At 42.0% G+C, this 19,261-nt stretch overlaps 1 protein-coding gene across 1 annotated transcript; it reads right to left on the bottom strand.

Annotated features, from left to right (window-relative positions):
* Window positions 1–16,995: 16,995 nt before the first annotated feature.
* lrrc69 (leucine rich repeat containing 69) lies at window positions 16,996–19,208 on the bottom strand (the record flags this gene model as incomplete). Its single annotated transcript, XM_083982384.1, has 8 exons — window positions 16,996–17,103; window positions 17,224–17,403; window positions 17,902–18,003; window positions 18,105–18,176; window positions 18,319–18,514; window positions 18,621–18,693; window positions 18,788–18,914; window positions 19,032–19,208. 8 exons carry the CDS (start codon window positions 19,206–19,208, stop codon window positions 16,996–16,998), a joined length of 1,035 nt encoding a protein of 344 aa, XP_083838510.1.
* Window positions 19,209–19,261: the final 53 nt, after the last annotated feature.

The raw sequence follows: 19,261 nt of genomic DNA on the forward strand, positions 1-19,261 counted from the left end.
CTCTTAACTAACCTCAGGTTTTTTGCCTGACAAGATTGTGTTGGACCTGAAAGAGCTGGGATCAGCTGCTCCCTTTCACACTGAATGACAGTGAAGCCGTCAAGCAGCTCGTCAGCCCCAGAAGCTCTGCCTTTCCATGACCCACCCCCCTCCCCCCGTCTTTATCTCTGTGTTGAACCGCTTTGGACTTGATAAAGCTCAGGGATGAGTTGGACTGCTGTGATATTCCTGCCACATTCTTCTACATAAAGTTCATTGTGACCATGACTCTTTTCTTCTCCCCCCTCAACTCACCACCCCCCCTGTCTCTCTCTTCCCTTGTCTTTTCTCACTCTCTCTTATCAAGCCAGGCGGAAGCAGACAGCGACTTGAATTAAGCGCTGGTCGGGGGAGAGTGGGAGGGGGAGGGGGGTGGGGGGGGGGGGGGGCTGCTTGGAGCCGATAACAATACAAAATGGATTTTCTCAAACAGAGAAAAACAGCTGTCTCCATTATTTGAATGCTTCACCTTTCCCCGCTCCATTAATTGGCTCTTTGATCACAGGCAGAGGTGCACAGTGACTGATAAGGAATAGGTTATTAGTAAAGTAGCCTGGAGGACCGAGAGGCGGCCGGCCATGGCGGGCTGCAGGAGATGAGATAAAGGCGTGGTAATGCCGGTGTGAGAGAGTGCCGGTGAGTGATAGGGCCGGGCCGTCTGGCCTCTCGCTCCCGCTTGGCTCACGGGCGGTGGGAAAAAGAGCAGCAGCAGGACGAGGTGTGATATCTCAGCTAATGCAGGATTGTGATTCAGCTTGTGGGGGATAGAGCGTGGGATTTGATTCCATAACGGTTGCTCCTTTAAGTGGTAGATCTCTCTCTCTCCCTTTCTATCTGCCCCTGCCTCCCTCACCCACTCTTACAGTATCAAACTGTGTGACAGGAAATTTCTTCTGCGCTTTTCATATAGGCCTGATATGTGGTAAATGTTGGGCCTATGATAGCCCGCCAGGAGAAAAACTAGAAGGAGGGGGAAAATGACATTACCCCATCTAGGGCTTTTTAAAAGATGGGCGGCTCCTTTGATGTTGCGCTGAGTTAAATTCACTGCATTAAATCTGATGGAATTTTCACTATAAGCCTGTTTATGTATTTTCTCACATCCATGGACAAGGGACAATTTACCACACTCCTCAGCAGAGGAAAGAAATCTTCAAGAAGTCACTATCGTGTAATCCTCCCTCTCTCTCTCTCTCCCTCTCTCTCTCTCTCTCTTTCTCGCTCTCTCTCTCTTCAAGAAATAGGACCGGAGGGGACAAGCAGGGTATTTGTGTGTTGTAAAGCGTGGTAAGAAAAGAGGGGAAGTGTTGATATTAAATTACCGAACACAAGGTTATCTAGTTCCTGCACATGGCTAGGCTGCCCTGGGCCAAGGGTAATCTGCTAATAGCGTTCACACCGAATGACATTATTAAGGAACTGGGCCCATGTGTCAGATCTCTCTCAGCCTCTCTCTCTCTCTCAATCCATCTCTCACTCTCTCACACAGTCAAGAAGACACACACAGGGAACAGTAGTGAGGAAAATAAATAAACCAAAAGAGATAGAGGTGGGAGGGGGGCAGAGATGGATGAGGAGAGCTGGAGGAATAGATGGAGGAAGTCGGAGAGAACGAGAGGAAGAGTAAGGAAGTCAGGGGTTGATTTCATCAGTGGCATTTGTTAAAAGTGGCCAGCAATGTTCATAATAATTCATTGACACTTGCATATCGGGGATTGTTACCCACTGAACAACTTTGTTTCCTGATCAGAGGTGGATCATGCTTCAGAGTTGCACTGGGGGGTTCTTTGTTAGTTAGTCCAACACATGGAGAAGGAGGGATACCGTGCAGCAGAGACAGACTTGCAATTACACCACAAACACTGTAGCTTGCTGAGTGAGGGAACGCCCTAACCTTATGTCTCCTCAGCAGTGCAGTAGAGTGTATTCAGCTGTGGCATGTACAGGCCAAGGACAAAAGCCCATGCAGCTATCAATGTCAAGTAATGGCCTCCCAGCAGGTGAGTGAAGAAAAAAAAAACACACAAGGCTTCCTTACGTCCCTGGGGAAAACTGAAAACTCACCAGGAAGATTCAATAAAAATAAAAAAAAAAGTAATCTTTTTCCTTTTCTTTACTCTCTGCACCCTCCCCCCTTCCCTATCACCTCCTCCAGTCTCCCCCCTTAGCCATGGCAGCATCCTATAATCCACCGTGCATTTGTTTTAGTTGAAACAGCCACAGTTGTTTCACACAAATAGAAATGCACATTCAGGCATACACAGTCATGGACACACATGCTTGCTCGGTGTGGAGAAGTAAAGCTTGAAGAGGGTGGGGAATTTCAATCACGTTTGGCTGTTAAAAACGTATATGTACACGTCTGGCTGCTTCTTTCCCAATCTGACAAAACAAAAATACTAAACCCAGCATGGAAATTTTCCTCTATGACAGTTTTACTGGAAAATGATAGAGAATCTCTGCAAACAGTAAATCTTGCAGTTACATTCTTGCACAATATCAGATGACAATCCATACCCTTCATTATTAAAAACAGCTCGAAAATCACGGAAATTGCTGCCCTTTCAAAGTGCTTATTGTAATGATGAAGGACTCTCCTTGACATTTTCAAATTCTCATCGAAGTGTAGTCTACAGGATAAACAAGCCATTTAACTTCAAGAACTGGCAGACCATCAAATCACAAATAACTAGCAAACAAACAACTCCCCACAGCCACTAACCTCTAAGCAAATAAATATTTCTCAAAATCCCTGTGTTTGACATTGACTTCACGGAGTGAGGTGGTATATGTTTTCCCTCACGCGTGTATGTGCATGTGTGTGTGGGTGTGCGGGTGTGGGTGGGGGTGGGGTTTATGTGAACATCTTGCTAGGACGTGAAGTCAGGAGGTCTCCCATGCAGGCAGCCAGTAGAGAGGGGGTGATTGATGGTTAATGAGAGCTGAACGAGGAGCTGAGGCCAAACACACTGTATACTGCCTACTGTGCCTTTACCAAATGATGGATGGCACGCTGAGTTACAGTACCCACACACATACAGATAATACTGTTTGAAGTTTATGTGGATGTGCTTCTGCATGCAGTCTGTATAAATATCACAGTGATGAGAGAAGGTGTATTCACATTTCTGTGATTGTTTTAAATGTGTATCCTCAGGTTGTACTATGGAAAAAAATTTGGCATTAGCTGATTCCCATTTATCTCTTGAAGCCTTATGGTAACTTCAGAGCACTTCTCTATTTTCTCTCTCAGCGCGTTCTGTTTCACTCTAAACCCACTGAGCCAAATCACATCCAAAAACAGTTTACCATGACACACAGTGGGACATCGCACTCCATCCGTCATCCTGAGCCCCACTGTTTCCTGCTCAGTGGATCCCATCCCATACCATTCAACCACCACGCAGTCATCTCCTATAGACACCACGTGAAGCCTCATGTGAACCCTGCAACATATGGATAGTTGGGATATCCTTTTTTATCATCCTGGTTTGTGCAATCAGTGATAAATCGGTCTGTAGCGTGACCTTGACTGAGATGTTTGTGTGTGCAAGAAAACATACAAGTGATTAGGGCCGCTACTTATAATTAACATAATTGTTTTTATTGTGTTTTTATTAATTGATTGATGGTTTAAAGCAACATTTTCTAAAGTATTTTTGTGAAATGATTCACAGTTTACAATTATCAGGTTTTAGTGAGAAAGAAGCAAGTTTTTCAATTGATTAGACATTTAATTAATTAATTAATTAGCTGTCAAAACTGTTGCTGGTTAATTTTCAGTTATTCAACTAATTGTTTCAGCTCAACAAGTGATAGCCTTGAGAACATGTTTTAATGGTTTAATTCTTCCGTCTGTGACCTCTAGCAGTATTTCATTTAACTCCAGAAACTCCTCAGCAGCACATTGGATTTGCCTGTATCCTGAACAGTCATAAATAACCTTGTTCATTAATGTAATATACAAAGAATGGCAGTGTGGTGTGTTTCCCTGAAAAGTGCTCGCTTCTACAAATGGGCGAATTGAGCCTATAACTCTTTCTGCACCGTTATTAAACATTAGTTGAATACTTCAGGCTAAATCACAGACCTGAACCATTTATCAGAGAGAGAAAGTTACTCACTGATTGCCACACGGAAAATGTCAAGTATGTGACTAGTGAGCGTTTGTGATGTATTCTTTCTAATGTTAAATAAAGCACCAAAAGAGGGTTGTAAATCAGCAGGATCTATTTTCCATGTGCAAAACTCCCCTCAACTTCTCCACCTCTTATTTTTTATGCTTTCTTTCTCCTGTTTACAACCACTGTTATGCTTTCTTTATTCACATTTACATTGGTCTGTTCCTGCCTATCAAAATGAACAGCAGAGCGGGTGTGTGATGAAACAGCAACACTACACATTTGTACTGCTGTCCAGACAGACACCATAAGCACTCCTGAAGAAATTTATAGCTTATTCCTCAAGCATCCTTTAAACCCCCCTGGCCCCTCTTCCACCCACCCGTCTCTGGTCCTCTGTCTCTCCCATCCCTCCATATCCAGCGGACCAACCCCACCCCCCAGCTTCCCCAGCTGTTGTGCACCTGGATGCTGGCCTGGGAGAAGGATGGGAACGCACGCCATCCATCTCTCTGAGGGGGCATGTGAGGTATGTGTATGTCTGTGTGTGTGCAGTTGGGGGTTGCTGCAGCTTCCAGGAAGCAAAGGGGGGCGTCTTGTGGATAAAACTAAATGGCATAGCTTTGGGTTGGTGCTGCTGCAATAAACCTGCATTTAATGGTTTGATTTTGGCCACAAATATATGTCATGACTTAGGGACATTAACACCATCAGGGGTAAGCTAAGACAGAATATGCTAATGCATGCAAAGTTAGCACTAACCTCTGAGTCTGAGTGTTGGAGAGATGATGAACCATAATCAATGAGTTTAGAAACATAAATAATCTGGATGGTTTGACAAACACAATCCAAAACTTAACAAGTAAATATTGTCCGAATACATAATATGGGGTGTAGTGTACTAGTGTATGTAGTTTGTACTTGGTTGGACGTGTTCTCACCTTTCAGGTTTGTTTACACTGGTTTTTATGAAGTATCAAAAGAATGCTGTGAAGGTTTTTCTTGACAACAAAGTATTGGCTGTCTGCCACGGAAAAAAAGATATCAAAGTCAAATTCAATTCAATTCAATAATAAAAAGAGAAATTTTATCTTTTTAGTTTCCTGTTGTCCTGGCGAGAATTGTATTAACAATACCTACGTGACTGAATGTTTCTCCAGGGTGCTCTCTTACTTACTATGTTTGTCCTGATTGTCAGGAAAAAAACGTTTGCATATTAATGAATTGATGAAAGTTGAGGAAAGCATGACAGGGCCAATGGAATATTTATAGTGGAGCACTTCATGAGCTTGTCCCTGTGGATGATATAAAAAAAATTATTCCAATGCTATGTATTAATAAGAACGTTAAAGTGTGATAGAAACACCACAGGCACGTCAAACCGCCTTGATTAAAAGCTATTTATTGGTGAACCGTTTGTTGGTGGGATAAATTTTTCATTCTAAATGTCACATTTCTCTGGTTTTGCATTGCAGATCTGCTGGAGGTATTTTGTTGAAATATACATGGGACTTCTTTGCTCTCCCAGAGCACACAAATTTGATTGGTGTAAGAGGGAGGGAAGATTGATGAAGATTATCCAGGGTCGGTTGTCAGGGGAGCGAGGGAGGATGCAACATTGTTCTATATCTGCGTGAAACGAAATGGCAGCTCCCACATGGATTCAAATCCAGACACAATCAGCTTCTAATAAACAAACCGCATGTTAGCAGAGACACATATGCATGCACACATCAGTGCATAGTTACCATGCAGTAACTATATACATTTTAATTAAATACAGTTTAAATACAAACAAGAAGAGGAAAAAATATTACACCATAAATCACTCCTACTACTTCCTACAACTAATGCTCAAGCAATATGAAGCAATATTTCAGGTGTACTGTACGTATTGAATCAAACGACTGCCAATTCCACTGAGAGTCAGCAAGCAATTTTCCACATTGAGTTTCTGATGAAAAAAACATCCGCTGTGGTGAAGAAAGTCAAACATCTAGCGGGCTAGAGTGACTTGGATATTTTTCTCCAGAGATGTAAAACCAAACCAGGGATAAGTGAATTTTGGACTCTCATTTGATAGAGGAAAGCAAGAAAAAGGACTCCTGTGACTGAAAGGGTAAGCAGTATTAGCGGTTTGCAACTTAATAGGGCCATGTAGTAGGTGCTTAAGTGTTTTTATACTGTGTAGCTCAGTGGGAAATCGAGTCAAAGTGAGTAATGGTTACTTTATGTGGGTTGCATGTATTCTGTGTGGGTTATGTGTTGTTTTTGTGGTGTGTAATAGAACTGCAGCTCTTTCGAGGGTCTAAGAAAAATTTCCATGAGGTGACAAATAAACTAATGGATCAGCTAATGTTTTAAACTAATACACCAATACTTGTTGCTGGGCTTGTTTTGGAGTCATGCTTTTTTTTTACTCTGCAGTGCCCATAAGTTCCTCAAAGTTTGTGGAAAAGATGCTCACTGCCACTAGAGACCACATTAGAGCACCAACAGAGCAAATCAAATGCTTTGTCATCCGTTTAGCTACTTTCCCTGGCATAAAATTCTCAGTCAGCAAAGTTGACATCAAGACCCAACTCAACTCAAGAAGCCAACGAACGCAAACAACTCACAATCACAAGCTCATGCTACCAATGACACGTTCTACACAAGGCTGATACTAAGCTAGTTAGCAGAAGAAACATTTACTGAAAAACATTTATAATATTCATATTGATAACAGCAAGTTGGCGAATGTTATCATGTCATAGCCACTTGTGAAAACAGAGATGTAGAAGAAGTCAAAGACCAGAGAAGTACAAATGACACGGACAAAAAACTTTTGCATTCACTGCCAGATCAGATACGACAACAAAGGACAGAGAAACTCATACTACTAGGGGTGTGACTTTCTTATTTCTTATGCTTCGCCATATCTTTAGATTGAGAATAGTAGTTTGCAGCTATGTTTAGAATCTTGTCTAGGAAATGTTAAATGCAGCTTTCATGTGGCTACTGAGCCCAGACAGAAATTCTTTGAGATCAACCTAAAATGTAGCCTAAGCCTTCATATGGTCGCAATGTGAATTTCTACAAATAACAGGGACATAATAAACAGTTTGTTGTGCATGACAAAAAAGGCTAAGGCCAAGGGTCAAACAAGTAGAGTTACAGTCAGATTTTGTTTCGCAAAGGAGATACAGAGCCTCTGACTTATTAGAACCGAAAGCACAGACATGTGATATCTAATGTTCTGGGGAAAAAAGGATCCAATTTGTCTGTTTAATGCTACTCAGAACTCCATGGTGTCTCCAGCCACTCAGTTACTGTCTGCGCCACTCGTCCAGCTATAAATTACTAAACTTTGTTAGTCTGTGCCTCAAGTTTCCTCTAATGAGACTTACAAAATACCCCGGCCAATTCAAAGAACTTTCCCCTCTCTACCTCCCACACACACACACACACACACACACACACACACACACAGGAAAACGTTCCTCCAAATGGCAATATCCAGAGAATTAGGTGGATTAGATCCCAGTGAATCATGATCCCAACTCATCCCATTTGTGGAGAGGCGGGACTCCATCTGTGGTGGGCTGCATTAGGTCAAACAGCGACTGACAAGCCATTATCAGACATCCCCCCTCTGTCTCTTTCGTTCCTCTGACATCTTGGATTCATCTTTCCCCGCTGCTCATCTTTCTCACCCGTTCTCTCTCTGCTGCAACATCTTGTATTTATCATTTCATCTGTTGCTTTCTCTTCAACTATCACTCTTTGTCCAACGGCATCTTGCATTCATCAATCCATCCCCTACTCCTCTAACATGTTGGACTCATCTATCCTCTATCGCTTCATTGCACTGTCTCGCTCTCTCTCAGATCTACAACAAATGTTTGACCGAGTTGTTCCACACTGTATAATTCAGTGCTGTGAGTGAGCCGGCGTCATCAGACATGTATGCCTGACATGATGCATCGGCTCTGTTTAATTATAGAGATGCTGAATAAATATTTACAGATGGTCGATCTGTCTTCTCCCGACCAGGCCCACGAGTGTGATTTATGAACCATCAGTTAATGTGGAAAAAACGACTGTCATTGTTTCTGTATGGAGGCTGGATATTACACACTACATGTATCATAAATAGCTATATGGTATTTCATGTCTTAGACACGGTTTTATAAATACACAAGAAGCTGCTACTACAAGTCTGGATGGAATTTGTGCCGACTTCAAACAGGTTCTTGAGGCTGTATTAACCTAAAGGTTTTCTTTAATAGCTGTCAGGTCTTGTCAGAATAGGTGGATTCCAGCAATGGAGACAGAGTAGATGGAATATATTAATGCTCTTAAATAACTTTACCAGACCTGGTATAGATCCTGTGTTTCACCTGAATTGAACTCTACAATATGTGATATCCAAAGAGCCATTTTAACCCTGTTATTTGAAAATGATCTGCCTTTATTAGTGGAGTAAGAGCAATTTGTAGATTCTAGGCTGGCTCCCAATAAGCTGATTACAGGCAAGAGCTGGGCATTAACAACAAACTTTAAGATCAAACATTACAACATCAGATATTACATTCAAAACATACTTCAATTAATTTAGAATCCACATAAACAAATAAATAGTGCTCCAATTTAGAGGGGGAAATGATGAATAAAATTAAACCTGACCTAATTCGAGCCGGAGGGAATTAGATCCTGAATCAAGCCAAACCCAAGGAGTCAGGCTAATCGGGTTTGGGCTGAGATTCAAAGCTCTAGATTAGCAACCCCTGGATCCAAAGCAGCCTATTACCGGCGTGGGCGGCTATGTGGAAACAGAGGAGCTGCAAAGCTAGTTATGATGAACTACTGGCACAAATACTGTGCCTTTACATGTAATATGCTTAAAGAACTTTCATATGATATGTAACATGACTTGTGGCCAGTGGGTGGTTAAACCCATGTTTGTTCTTTTACACACATTTCAGAAGCACATAAATGAATGTATGCTGTAAAAAAAAAAATGGTTTAGCAACTTGGAAAGACCCAATTTGCACAGAAATCATTAGGGACAGGAAATCAGATGGAAAGGAAACCTTAATACCAGGGTTAGAGCTCAACATCCATATTTTAAGACATGCATAATTTCTTTGTAGTAGGCTATCTCTTGAAACCATAGGCAAACATTTCCATAGCTTAACTCACACGCCAAAGAATTTATCTAAGCACCAAAACTGACGTCCCAAAAACTCTCAAATTTGCATCCTGCATCTAGTCCAGCTTTAGACTTTATGAGTGACATTTATGTGAGCTCTGAGGTGCAGTGAGTTGTACTGGCTGTGTTGTGCATGATTTCTACCTCAGCTGCTGGGAGAGAAATACAGTAAAAACACATTAAGCATTTCACTTTGAAACTCACTGGAGGGCTGCAATGTTTCCTAATGCTCTCCTTTTTAGTGCACACAAGAGTGCGTGTGTGTGTGTGCATGTGTATATATAACTATGCAAGTAACTGTGTGTTGTCGTGTGTGTGTGCGTGGTAGTGCACTAGCCTTCCTGCTGGTGCTCCACAGCCATCTGGTATCTGGTCAGTCTAGCGAGCCTCTGGAGGGCACCTGGCCAGCTTGCTCACCTGGCTCTGCTAGCCCCTGCCAACCGCCACACCTGGCCTGGCCAGCACACAGGGAAAGGGAACAGATTGCACAGTGCAGTCAAAAACAGTCCCACATTTCAGCATGAAATAAAGCAGTGATACAGATTATATGTGCTGTTCAGCATAGTGCTACAGAAGATACAAGTGTGAAAGTGTGATATTTTTAGGACACTATATCAGTCAAATTATTGGAAAGAATAATTCACAAACCCGTTTGATAGGAAAAGAGATTCTTGACATTCAGTATAAGTTTCCATAGTGAGTAATGTTGAGTTTTACTGCATCTGTGCCAACAGTTTGTGCCAGTCTGTACCAACCCATCCATTTAGCATATGATGGCACTTCCTTCCTGCAGGTTGTCCTCTGCTATCAATTACACTCTCCTCTCCCTGCAAGAAAGATGCTCTTTGTCCCTTTTGCGCGCACTCACACACACACACACATAAATGTGCGCACATGCCACAGACGCAAAGGGACAGACACCTGCAGAGTGTTTGTCACCTCTTCTGTTGGCATCTGCAACCGCTCGGCATTGTGGGAGAGATGGCCATCTGTTGTCGGCAAGGCTGTTTTGGAAGGGGGCAAGCGGGCACAATGCATCACGCTGCTCTTTTCTGTTGGTCTGAGCTGTGTGAAGTGTTGAGTTGTTATCGTGCTTGTGTTGTTTTCACTCCTACTGGTGTTACATAGCCACAGTAACAACCGTAAGACGATAAACTACATTTTGCATTCAATAAGTTACGAAATGCAACTGTGTGGTTGTCACCATGTTAAAAGTAATTGCAGCTTAAGGGCATTAACACCTTTTTTTCTTTTTTAAATCAGAAAATTCAACATATGCTAATTACACAAAAGCAATGTCCCATACAGAATGTTTTGGATTCATTAAAACCACATGCAAACGATTGCCTTTTCTCAAACTGAACTCGCTCCTAATTATCTTGGAAATGTTTACCCCTCTTCACAGGGAGACAGCACATGAATGCTTGATTGACATGACTGTGGCTGCAAAGTTTCTTCAATTATCCTGGCAAGGTTACGATTCCTGCCTCTTGATTCACAGCAGGTCCTTGTCAGTCTGAACACAGAAACAATAAACTATTTTTTCTATCTATCCCACTGTAACCGATGATGAATTTTAAATGTGTTGTATATTTAAAAGATGAATTAGAGCCATTAAAAATGATTGTGGTATTCAACACATTTTGTCAGCCACTGTGGTCCAAACTGAAATATCTCAATAATAGGTTGCTACTCTATTCAGACATTCATGGTCTCCAGAGTATGAATCCTACACACCGTGGTTGTCCCTTAACTCATTCATCTAGCACTAATCAGGTCAGAATGTTGATTTACCATTAAAGAAGAAAAGTTAGTCATTCTTGTCATGTGCATTTACAAAAACAGGTGTGTTTGAAATGACAAATAGGCTTGGATTGGCTAAAGGATTAGAAAATAAAGATGAGCAACAAAAGTACCCTCTTTAGCTGAGTATATATACAGCCTTACTGTAGCAACAAAGCCAATGTTTGCAATTGAAATTGCAAAGAAAAAGCATTCTGGATTCGGGTTTGTCACTGCAGGCAGCAGCTACTTTGTGAAGTGTGCAATGCTGAAAGAAAATGTTTGCTTCACAACAAATGAAGCATTAATAAACATGGAGCTGTAGAGAAATGTGTTTTTTATTTAAAGAGAACAAAGAGGGAATGACGACAGCAGCTTTGGAAAAATTACAGACGGGAATGAGTGGAGTCAGATTGCGATAACAGAGACATTAACCCACATATTCCTGAAGGACATGCATGTGTGTAGGACGTTCATTTGGCTGGTTGGTCGGGGTTGTGGGTCTGCTCATCCAGCCGGCCTGCACATCGCAGACAGATGTTCGGCCAGCCAAGCCTGCAATGCCACAGGCACTGTGTGTTCTAGAAAAACCCGGAGACCAGATGCTGCTACCTGGTGTTCCACCCGCCTGCCACTCCTCTATACTGGGCATGCTCCAGTGGCCATCACATGACCTCAGATTAGATTTTGAGATAATGTGCCGTCAATCACATTTTTATGATAGAGTAGAGCGGAGCCGGAACTGAAAGACTTCGCAGGGTCGACTCAGCAGGTTCACCACTGTGTATCTGACAGGCCGAATCCATGTGCCAGATTGATTTGAATAATGAATCAAATAAAGTATCCATAAGTGTGAAATACTCGCATGCTTGTGACTCAGAAGATGTTTGTTTTGTAATTAAATTCAACCACAGAAATAGGTGTAATATCAAAACCATAGCTAATAAAATGAATATCACATCCTAAAGAACTATTTTTGGAAAAAATGCACACATAAAAGACCACATGGTGCTCTACTGAGTGAACTATCTGAAGAAACATCAAAAGATGTAATGCAGCATCTCCATCTCTTTCAGCTCCTTTTCCCTCCAGTTTTGTTCCCCATATAAATAAACAGTCACTGTCTTCCCGAACAAACAGAAACACAGATTCTTCGTCCCTCTCCACAGTCCCTGTTATTACCAAACCCGAGGAAACTTTCGAAGAGATTCAAAGACACTCAAGATTAAAGATTTATTAGTTCTTTTGAAGTTCCAGCAGTGTTTTTGTCTTATTTCTTCGACAAATGTAGCATGGTAATGGTGTTTTCGCAGTGTGGTTGGTGCTGACCCAGAACTGCCAGAGAGAGGTTGCTGGCCTGATGGCCGCGCTCATGTCTCAGCTCCTCTAATGAGGAATGGCTCAGTAATGGCATTGCTTCCTTGTAACCTCAAAGGACACACAGTTTACTTGCTTGCATTCAGGCTGTTTTTTATATTATTTTGTGATGTGATGTGATGTGAAAAAATAGAAAAGATTAGGAGGAAGCTGGGTTATTAGATTGGCACATCTGGGTGGCTCTGCATTGTACCATCTTTTTATAGTCTGGTGGACTGCATGTCTAGATCAGTTCTTCTCACCTACTATTTCAAAGAGGCTCTTTTGTCAGATTTGTTGATTGGTTTTGATGAGGAGATAGTGCAGTTATTGTCTTGTACATCTGGCGTCTTTGCCATCTCTTTTTCTATTCATATGCATCACTGAGTTCACCTTTTTCTCATATTCTGTTGCACATATTAGATTTTACAGTCACACGTGTGTTACAAAGCTCTGATTTGATGCTTAGATTTCAATTAAGCTTTGAATTCCAATAACAGCTCATTGTTCTTGCTTTTATTAGCTGCTCTATCTCTTAGATTCATCAGGCATATCTCACTGTGCTGTGCATCACTGCATCTTTCTCCCCATCTGCTTGAGGGCCAGCAGAGAATCACACTGCCCCCTAGTGCTCACAGTCATTAGGATCACAACCGAATTGATTGTGCAGCCGTCAACCAGACAACACCCTGGTACTCTGCCAGTGGCTCGATACCAAGTTCTGTCATGGGCAGCGATGCACAACAATAGATTCCACTGATTGGAGTGGTGCACACTCCTGGCTATGACACTGGGCTACCACTCGCTACTGAATGGCTGTTTTTCTCTCTATCCTGTTACAAGGCCTCTAATTCAGCAATCAATGCCACTCATTTTAATAGCACCTCTGCTGTTGCCCAGAGGAAAGAAGAGGAGAAATCAGAGAGAGAGCCAGTGTCAAATCATTCTTCGGAGGTGAAGATCGCAATCACGACTTTGATTTTTATCTCAGAGACTGATCAAATATACAGTGTTGCAGTAAAGATAGCAGCCTGCACAGTGCTTGTCATTGAAACCAGCTGGAAATACTTGTTTGAGCATTATACTATTAAACTTAAAAGTGTGGATGGATTTATATACAACCACAGAAAATGCAAATGAGGTATTAAGCCTCAACAGAGAACACACAGACATAATGATACAGAGAGTAGAATATGCACCACACTCAAACATATGGAGACAAGGCTGCATGTGACCTTCAGCAGCAAGCAGACACATCTTTACCATATCCATAACAATGAAAGCTAGCAACCAGCATCCTATATACTGTTTTTAGCCGATGTATCACTTGACTTTTCTAGCCCCCAGATGCAATGTGAGCTCAAGCAGCCATAGGCTCCTCTAAAGACATCCTAAGTAAGTGCTCCAAATGACAAGACAGACTAAATACCCCGTAACAAACGATACAAGACTGCAGAAAGCACTTTAACAAAGGAGGTATGTAATGAACCCAAGGTGCCTTCTACCCAATATATCATCCTGAGTGAATTTGCCAACATCACTCTCTTTACCTCCAAGCATGGTAAATGAGAATTTATGCACCCGCTACTTTATCTTTCTTTACTTTTTTCACCCCCATGAGGTAGCCATGCCATGCGAGACAGATATTTCCACCAAAGGCAATATCCCCTCACAGTAATTATATCAGAGCAAGAGAATGGCTCATTAACATATGCTAGGCATGTCAGGAATTTACAAGCGCCTTTTGTAGATGCCTCTCGTCAGTGTGCTGCTCCCATCCGTATGGTGTCTCCTTTGAGGATGCAACCTCCTCATTTCCATAGATGTCAATCAAGCCGTGCATGGTTTTTTAGAAACATTCCGTACAAAAACACAGGGCTCTCTGAATATGGCAATCATAAAGGACAGCTCAGTGATATGGAAGAAGTGTGTCTACTCTGCACACACGTGGGGGTGCAACTGTGTGTACTGGGATGAAAACAAAGTGATGGGGGCAAAATTATCTTGATGATCTGCCATCAGTGCAGAGAGGGTAAAGTGATTGTGTTTGCGTTTCTGCCGTGTGTTAAAGAGCCATGTGTGTATGTGTGAATACACACGGAAAGCTTGACACCAGACACCAGACACCAGACCGACTCACAGACAGGTCCTGAGGCCACTGAGCTAGTGGTGCTGCTGCTGCTGCTGCTGCTGCTGCTGCTGCTGCTGCTGCTGCTCCACTGCTTCAGGACCCAACATCTGCTGCCTGCAAGAAGGCACGTACTGTCGGCCTTTCACCCATTAGTACGGTGCCAGTAGATTGAAATGACCTATTTATCAGCCTTGCTTACTCATAGCCCTTAAGATGATTTCTGAATCTCCATTGTGATGTTATTATGTAAATCTTGTGAATATTTAGTGAAGTTATGTATCATTTATGTTAAAATGTACCCCAGAACAAAATAGTGTCTGTGTAATCTTAGTAATGGCAATTAAGTCTTTAAAAAGTTTGAATGTAGATTTGTGAACATGCAGCTCCTATCCACTGCCGCAGGCAGGAGAGCAAAATCTGCAGTGATGTAACCACGCAAAATTTTCTTCTGAAGTGCCATGTATTAATATTACGCCAGAGCTGCACTTTATTGGCAATATGAGATCCGATAAGGTATCCACTGTGATTACTGAGGGAAAAAATTTAGGTTGGAGATACTTTATAAGCTTATGGTTATAAAAACACTGTTGAACGCAAGTTGCATTACACGTCTATGTATTCAACTGAGGCCTGGTCCTGCTGATGAATACTGAATGTTAAATGTTACAGACAGGTCTCAGGGCATTACATGATATCTGTCTTTGGAGAGAGTTTCAATGTGGTACAAATGCATAAGCTCAAATGGCAATGTGCCCCTGTGGTCCTGCCTGCTGCTCTTTGTTTGCCTGACCCCCGACGCCTCATCCAGTCTACAGCAGTGAGGCCAAGACAGACTGGTGTGGCGCTTAGTTCCGCCACACTGGTTGACTGGGCCACTGCCCTTATATACTCTAACTTGGAGTAAACTACCTAAGCCAAATTTAGGCTTTGCTGAAAACATTGTACACGCACACAAGCAGAGCAGCTTTTCTCCTTGTGCTGTAGTAGAGCAGCTTTGAAAAAGACTGTTAGAGTGAAAAAGTGAAAGTGAAAATGAACAAAAAAAATATTAAAAAATGATATGGATCCACTAGAATGAAAAAGCGACCTCATGGTGGCATAACAGGAGTTTGACAGAAAACCGACAAAGTGAGATGGAGATAGAGAGAAAAGTCATTTTGTGTTTGAATGAGTGCGGTCTTTTGCCCCAGCAAATGTCATTGCAATGACTGAAGACCCAATGTCCATTTCCATCACCAGCCTCTCTCTCTATCTCCCTCTTTCTTTCTCATTCATTGTCATTGCCTTTTCCCTTTAAGTGCACTTTCGCCCACACCACTTGGAAATTGATTGAAACAAAATGTCACAATTATGCCCTGTAGCTCGCCGCTTCAATTATTCATCAATTAGGGGCTAGGCTCCTTTTTTTCTCTCCTCTGAGCTGATTTTTCATTCAGTTTGCTCGAGATGTATGGCTCCCCTGCTGTTAACCAGTCCAAAGTCATTAGTTTCTGGGTTTGCAATTAAACCTGATGCATTATGCATGAGGCTCCGACTCAGTAGACACACGCAGCAGCGGCCGCAGCAGCTAGCGAACGAGCTAGCAAGCTCTGGAGGCGTGGATGGGAAATTAATTTGCTAGAAATTAAGTTCTCCTTGCCTCTCCCTCTCTCTCCATATATATTTATATATATATTTCCTCTTGTCTGGCAGGTTGGAACAGATGCCACTGGCTGGAGATGGAGATAAAGATGAGGCAGCTATGGGGTGTTCATGCAGGTTGATTAGTACAGACATGGGAAAAAGATCCCCTTGGATTAAAAATATGTGTAGGAAATAAACTTGACTACATTGTTTGTTCACATATTACTTCTGTTCCCATTAAGTGGAATTGTTGCATCATCATACGACCTTAAAGTCATATAAACCTGCTTGAATTCTCAGTTACATACCTGCACTAACTAACCAGTGTGAAAAAGAACAGGTGTAGTTTTTTTTATATACATGTGAGGTTTTCTGTAAATCATGTGAGTAAACAGTGTAATTTTGGTAGATGTGGAATTTTTCCATGCTTACTCTATTATCAGTAGCTGAAATTAGCATATATCACAAATGTGTTCCAAATTTAGTTGAAGACTATGTTAAGCAGTGGAAGAGTGCCCTAAATGTAAAAAAATAACAACGTTCATTTGCTGCCACCTAATGACCACAGAGTAAAATATCACCTAAGATGTGTTTGACAGACCGATGAATGTTGCTGGAAACTCAGCACAACTAATCACTGCAATGTCTTGATGAGGTCTATTAATTGATCTGTGTACTATTATTCTTTAGAAATTAGGAGAGCATTATAATGGATTGTGCATAGTACCTTTTGTTCATCAGATGTATATTTATCTTGTAGCAACACCATAATATGAGTGTCCATTCGTATTAAAGCACTTGTATGAACAAAGGAGAGCGCGCACTGGAATAATAAGTGAATTCCTCATTTTCATGTCCTGCAACACACATAAGAATGACAAACCACATTTGTTTTTATACAGCCATTAATACATATCGATTATAAACATTTCATTTGTTTAAATTACAATACAATTTAATGATAGTACACAACTAACCTTCTTCAGACTGATAAAGTGTACACACTCCAGCCAGATGTTGAGGAAAGGTCTGGAGCAGAGTGCACAACAGCTGCTGTTAGCCAACAGGGCAGTGAGAGGCGGGTAGTGGGGAAGCATCCTGTGGACCAGAGAGGACTTGTGCTGGTCTTCAAACAGGACAAATCTTGCAACCAGTTCCTAGTAAATAAAGATTAAACAAGAATAATGAGGCGGTGCATATTCTCATTTGCCCAGGTCATAGTATTTCAAAGGAGGTTAAATCGAAAGCAACTGGACTTAGTTATTTGTCTAGGAAGACGTTTCACCTCTCATCCAAGAGGCTTCATCAGTTCATGTACGCAACTGACCAGGCTGGGAATGGTCCAACTATCTGGTGTGGAGACTCACTATTTAACCTCTTGTGTGGGAACCAGTGACATCATCACCCTTGTGAACGCCCACACAAGAGGTTAAATAGTGAGTCTCCACACCAGATAGTTGGACCAGTCCCAGCCTGGTCAGTTGCGTACATGAACTGATGAAGCCTCTTGGATGAGAGGTGAAACGTCTTAAGTCCAGTTGCTTTCGATTTAACCTCCTTTGAAAAAAAAAAAGAATAATGAGGCATTTACTCTACACACAACACATAGAAATACTTTGAGATTTGAGATATGTTGAGTGTTTCCATGACAGTACCTTCAAAGTAAGCACGTCTGCATCCTGTACTGATGGCTGTGGCGCACAAGGCACAAACCTGTTGCCTTCGCAATGGAGCTCCTTCAAGCTCAGCAGATGAAACTAGACAGGGTCACCCAAAGCAGAAAGCAAGGTTTATTTCTAGATTGGTCCAACTAATCTACAACATGGTGGTCTCAGTGAGACAATACTATGTACTGTACCTCAACAGGGAACATGGACAACTTGTTCCCTGCCACATCCATCACCTGGAGCTTTACCAGTGCCTTAACTCCCTGTATGACATGTAAAATATTCAGACTGTGCATTGTTGAGTACAAAAAGAGAAAATTAACAGACAGGAAATACTTGGAGAAAGAGGTTCACTAACTACAGGTGCAAGCTGAGGTCAGAAGTATTTCTTGAGAAGTTACGTACCTCTGGTAGGCTGGTCAGCTTGTTTCTGGCTACATGGATCTTGGTAAGGTGTTTACACTGGTACAGCTGATGAGGTAGCGTTGACAACTTGTTAGAAGTCAAGTTTATCTCAGACAACTTAGTGAGATGGCCGATCTCTGCAGGGATCTCCTCCAGTTTATTGTCCAGCACACTGAGATGTTGAAGATTACGCAAACTGAGGGGATTTTAAAACAGAAAACAACCTTATCCCTCTTTGTGCCCTTCAAACATATAAATAGGTAGAGATAAAAAATAAAGCATCAATTATGTCATAAATCTACCTTTTAATCTCAGGTGGAAGTCTTTGAATTTGGTTGTGGTTCAGATTGAGCACAACAAGGTTTTGTAAGCCACCTGTAAAAGTAAAAAAAAATATTTGACAATTTTAGCTTTGTGTTTTTGAACAAATCTTCCAAGGTGTTAATAGTGCACAGCAGTGAGCGCCTACCTATCACCTCAGGTGGCACCGCTGTAATTTGGTTTCTGAACAGGTACAGTTTCCTCAAGGACTCCAGATGGCCCAAGACAGCGGGAACCTCCTTCAAGGCATTGTTTCCCAAATTCAGCTCCTCCAGCTTGCAGACATTGTAAAAGTTAAAGTATTTAGTCGCAAACCTCCATGCTGTGTGTGAAACAAAGTGTTACAGCATCACGGCGAATTAGCCAGGTGAGCGGAGCGGGGAGAGACTCACGTGTTGCAGACAGAGCAGCTCGGCGGGCAGCGCGGAGATGGCGTTGTTGTTCAGGTGAAGAACCGACAGGGTTTTAATGGCGGAAACACACGAGGGGACTTCTTTTAGTTTCTTTGAGCTCAGATGTAAAGACGTGGATCTGGCAAACAAGGCTCTGACCACCACCGACTCGGCCATTTGATACACCAAACTAATCTGGTCCCTCACAAGTTTCCATGGAGACAAGATGC

The sequence above is a fragment of the Trachurus trachurus genome (genome assembly GCF_905171665.1).
Source record: "Trachurus trachurus genome assembly, chromosome: 11".
Classification (NCBI taxonomy): Eukaryota; Metazoa; Chordata; class Actinopteri; order Carangiformes; family Carangidae; genus Trachurus; species Trachurus trachurus.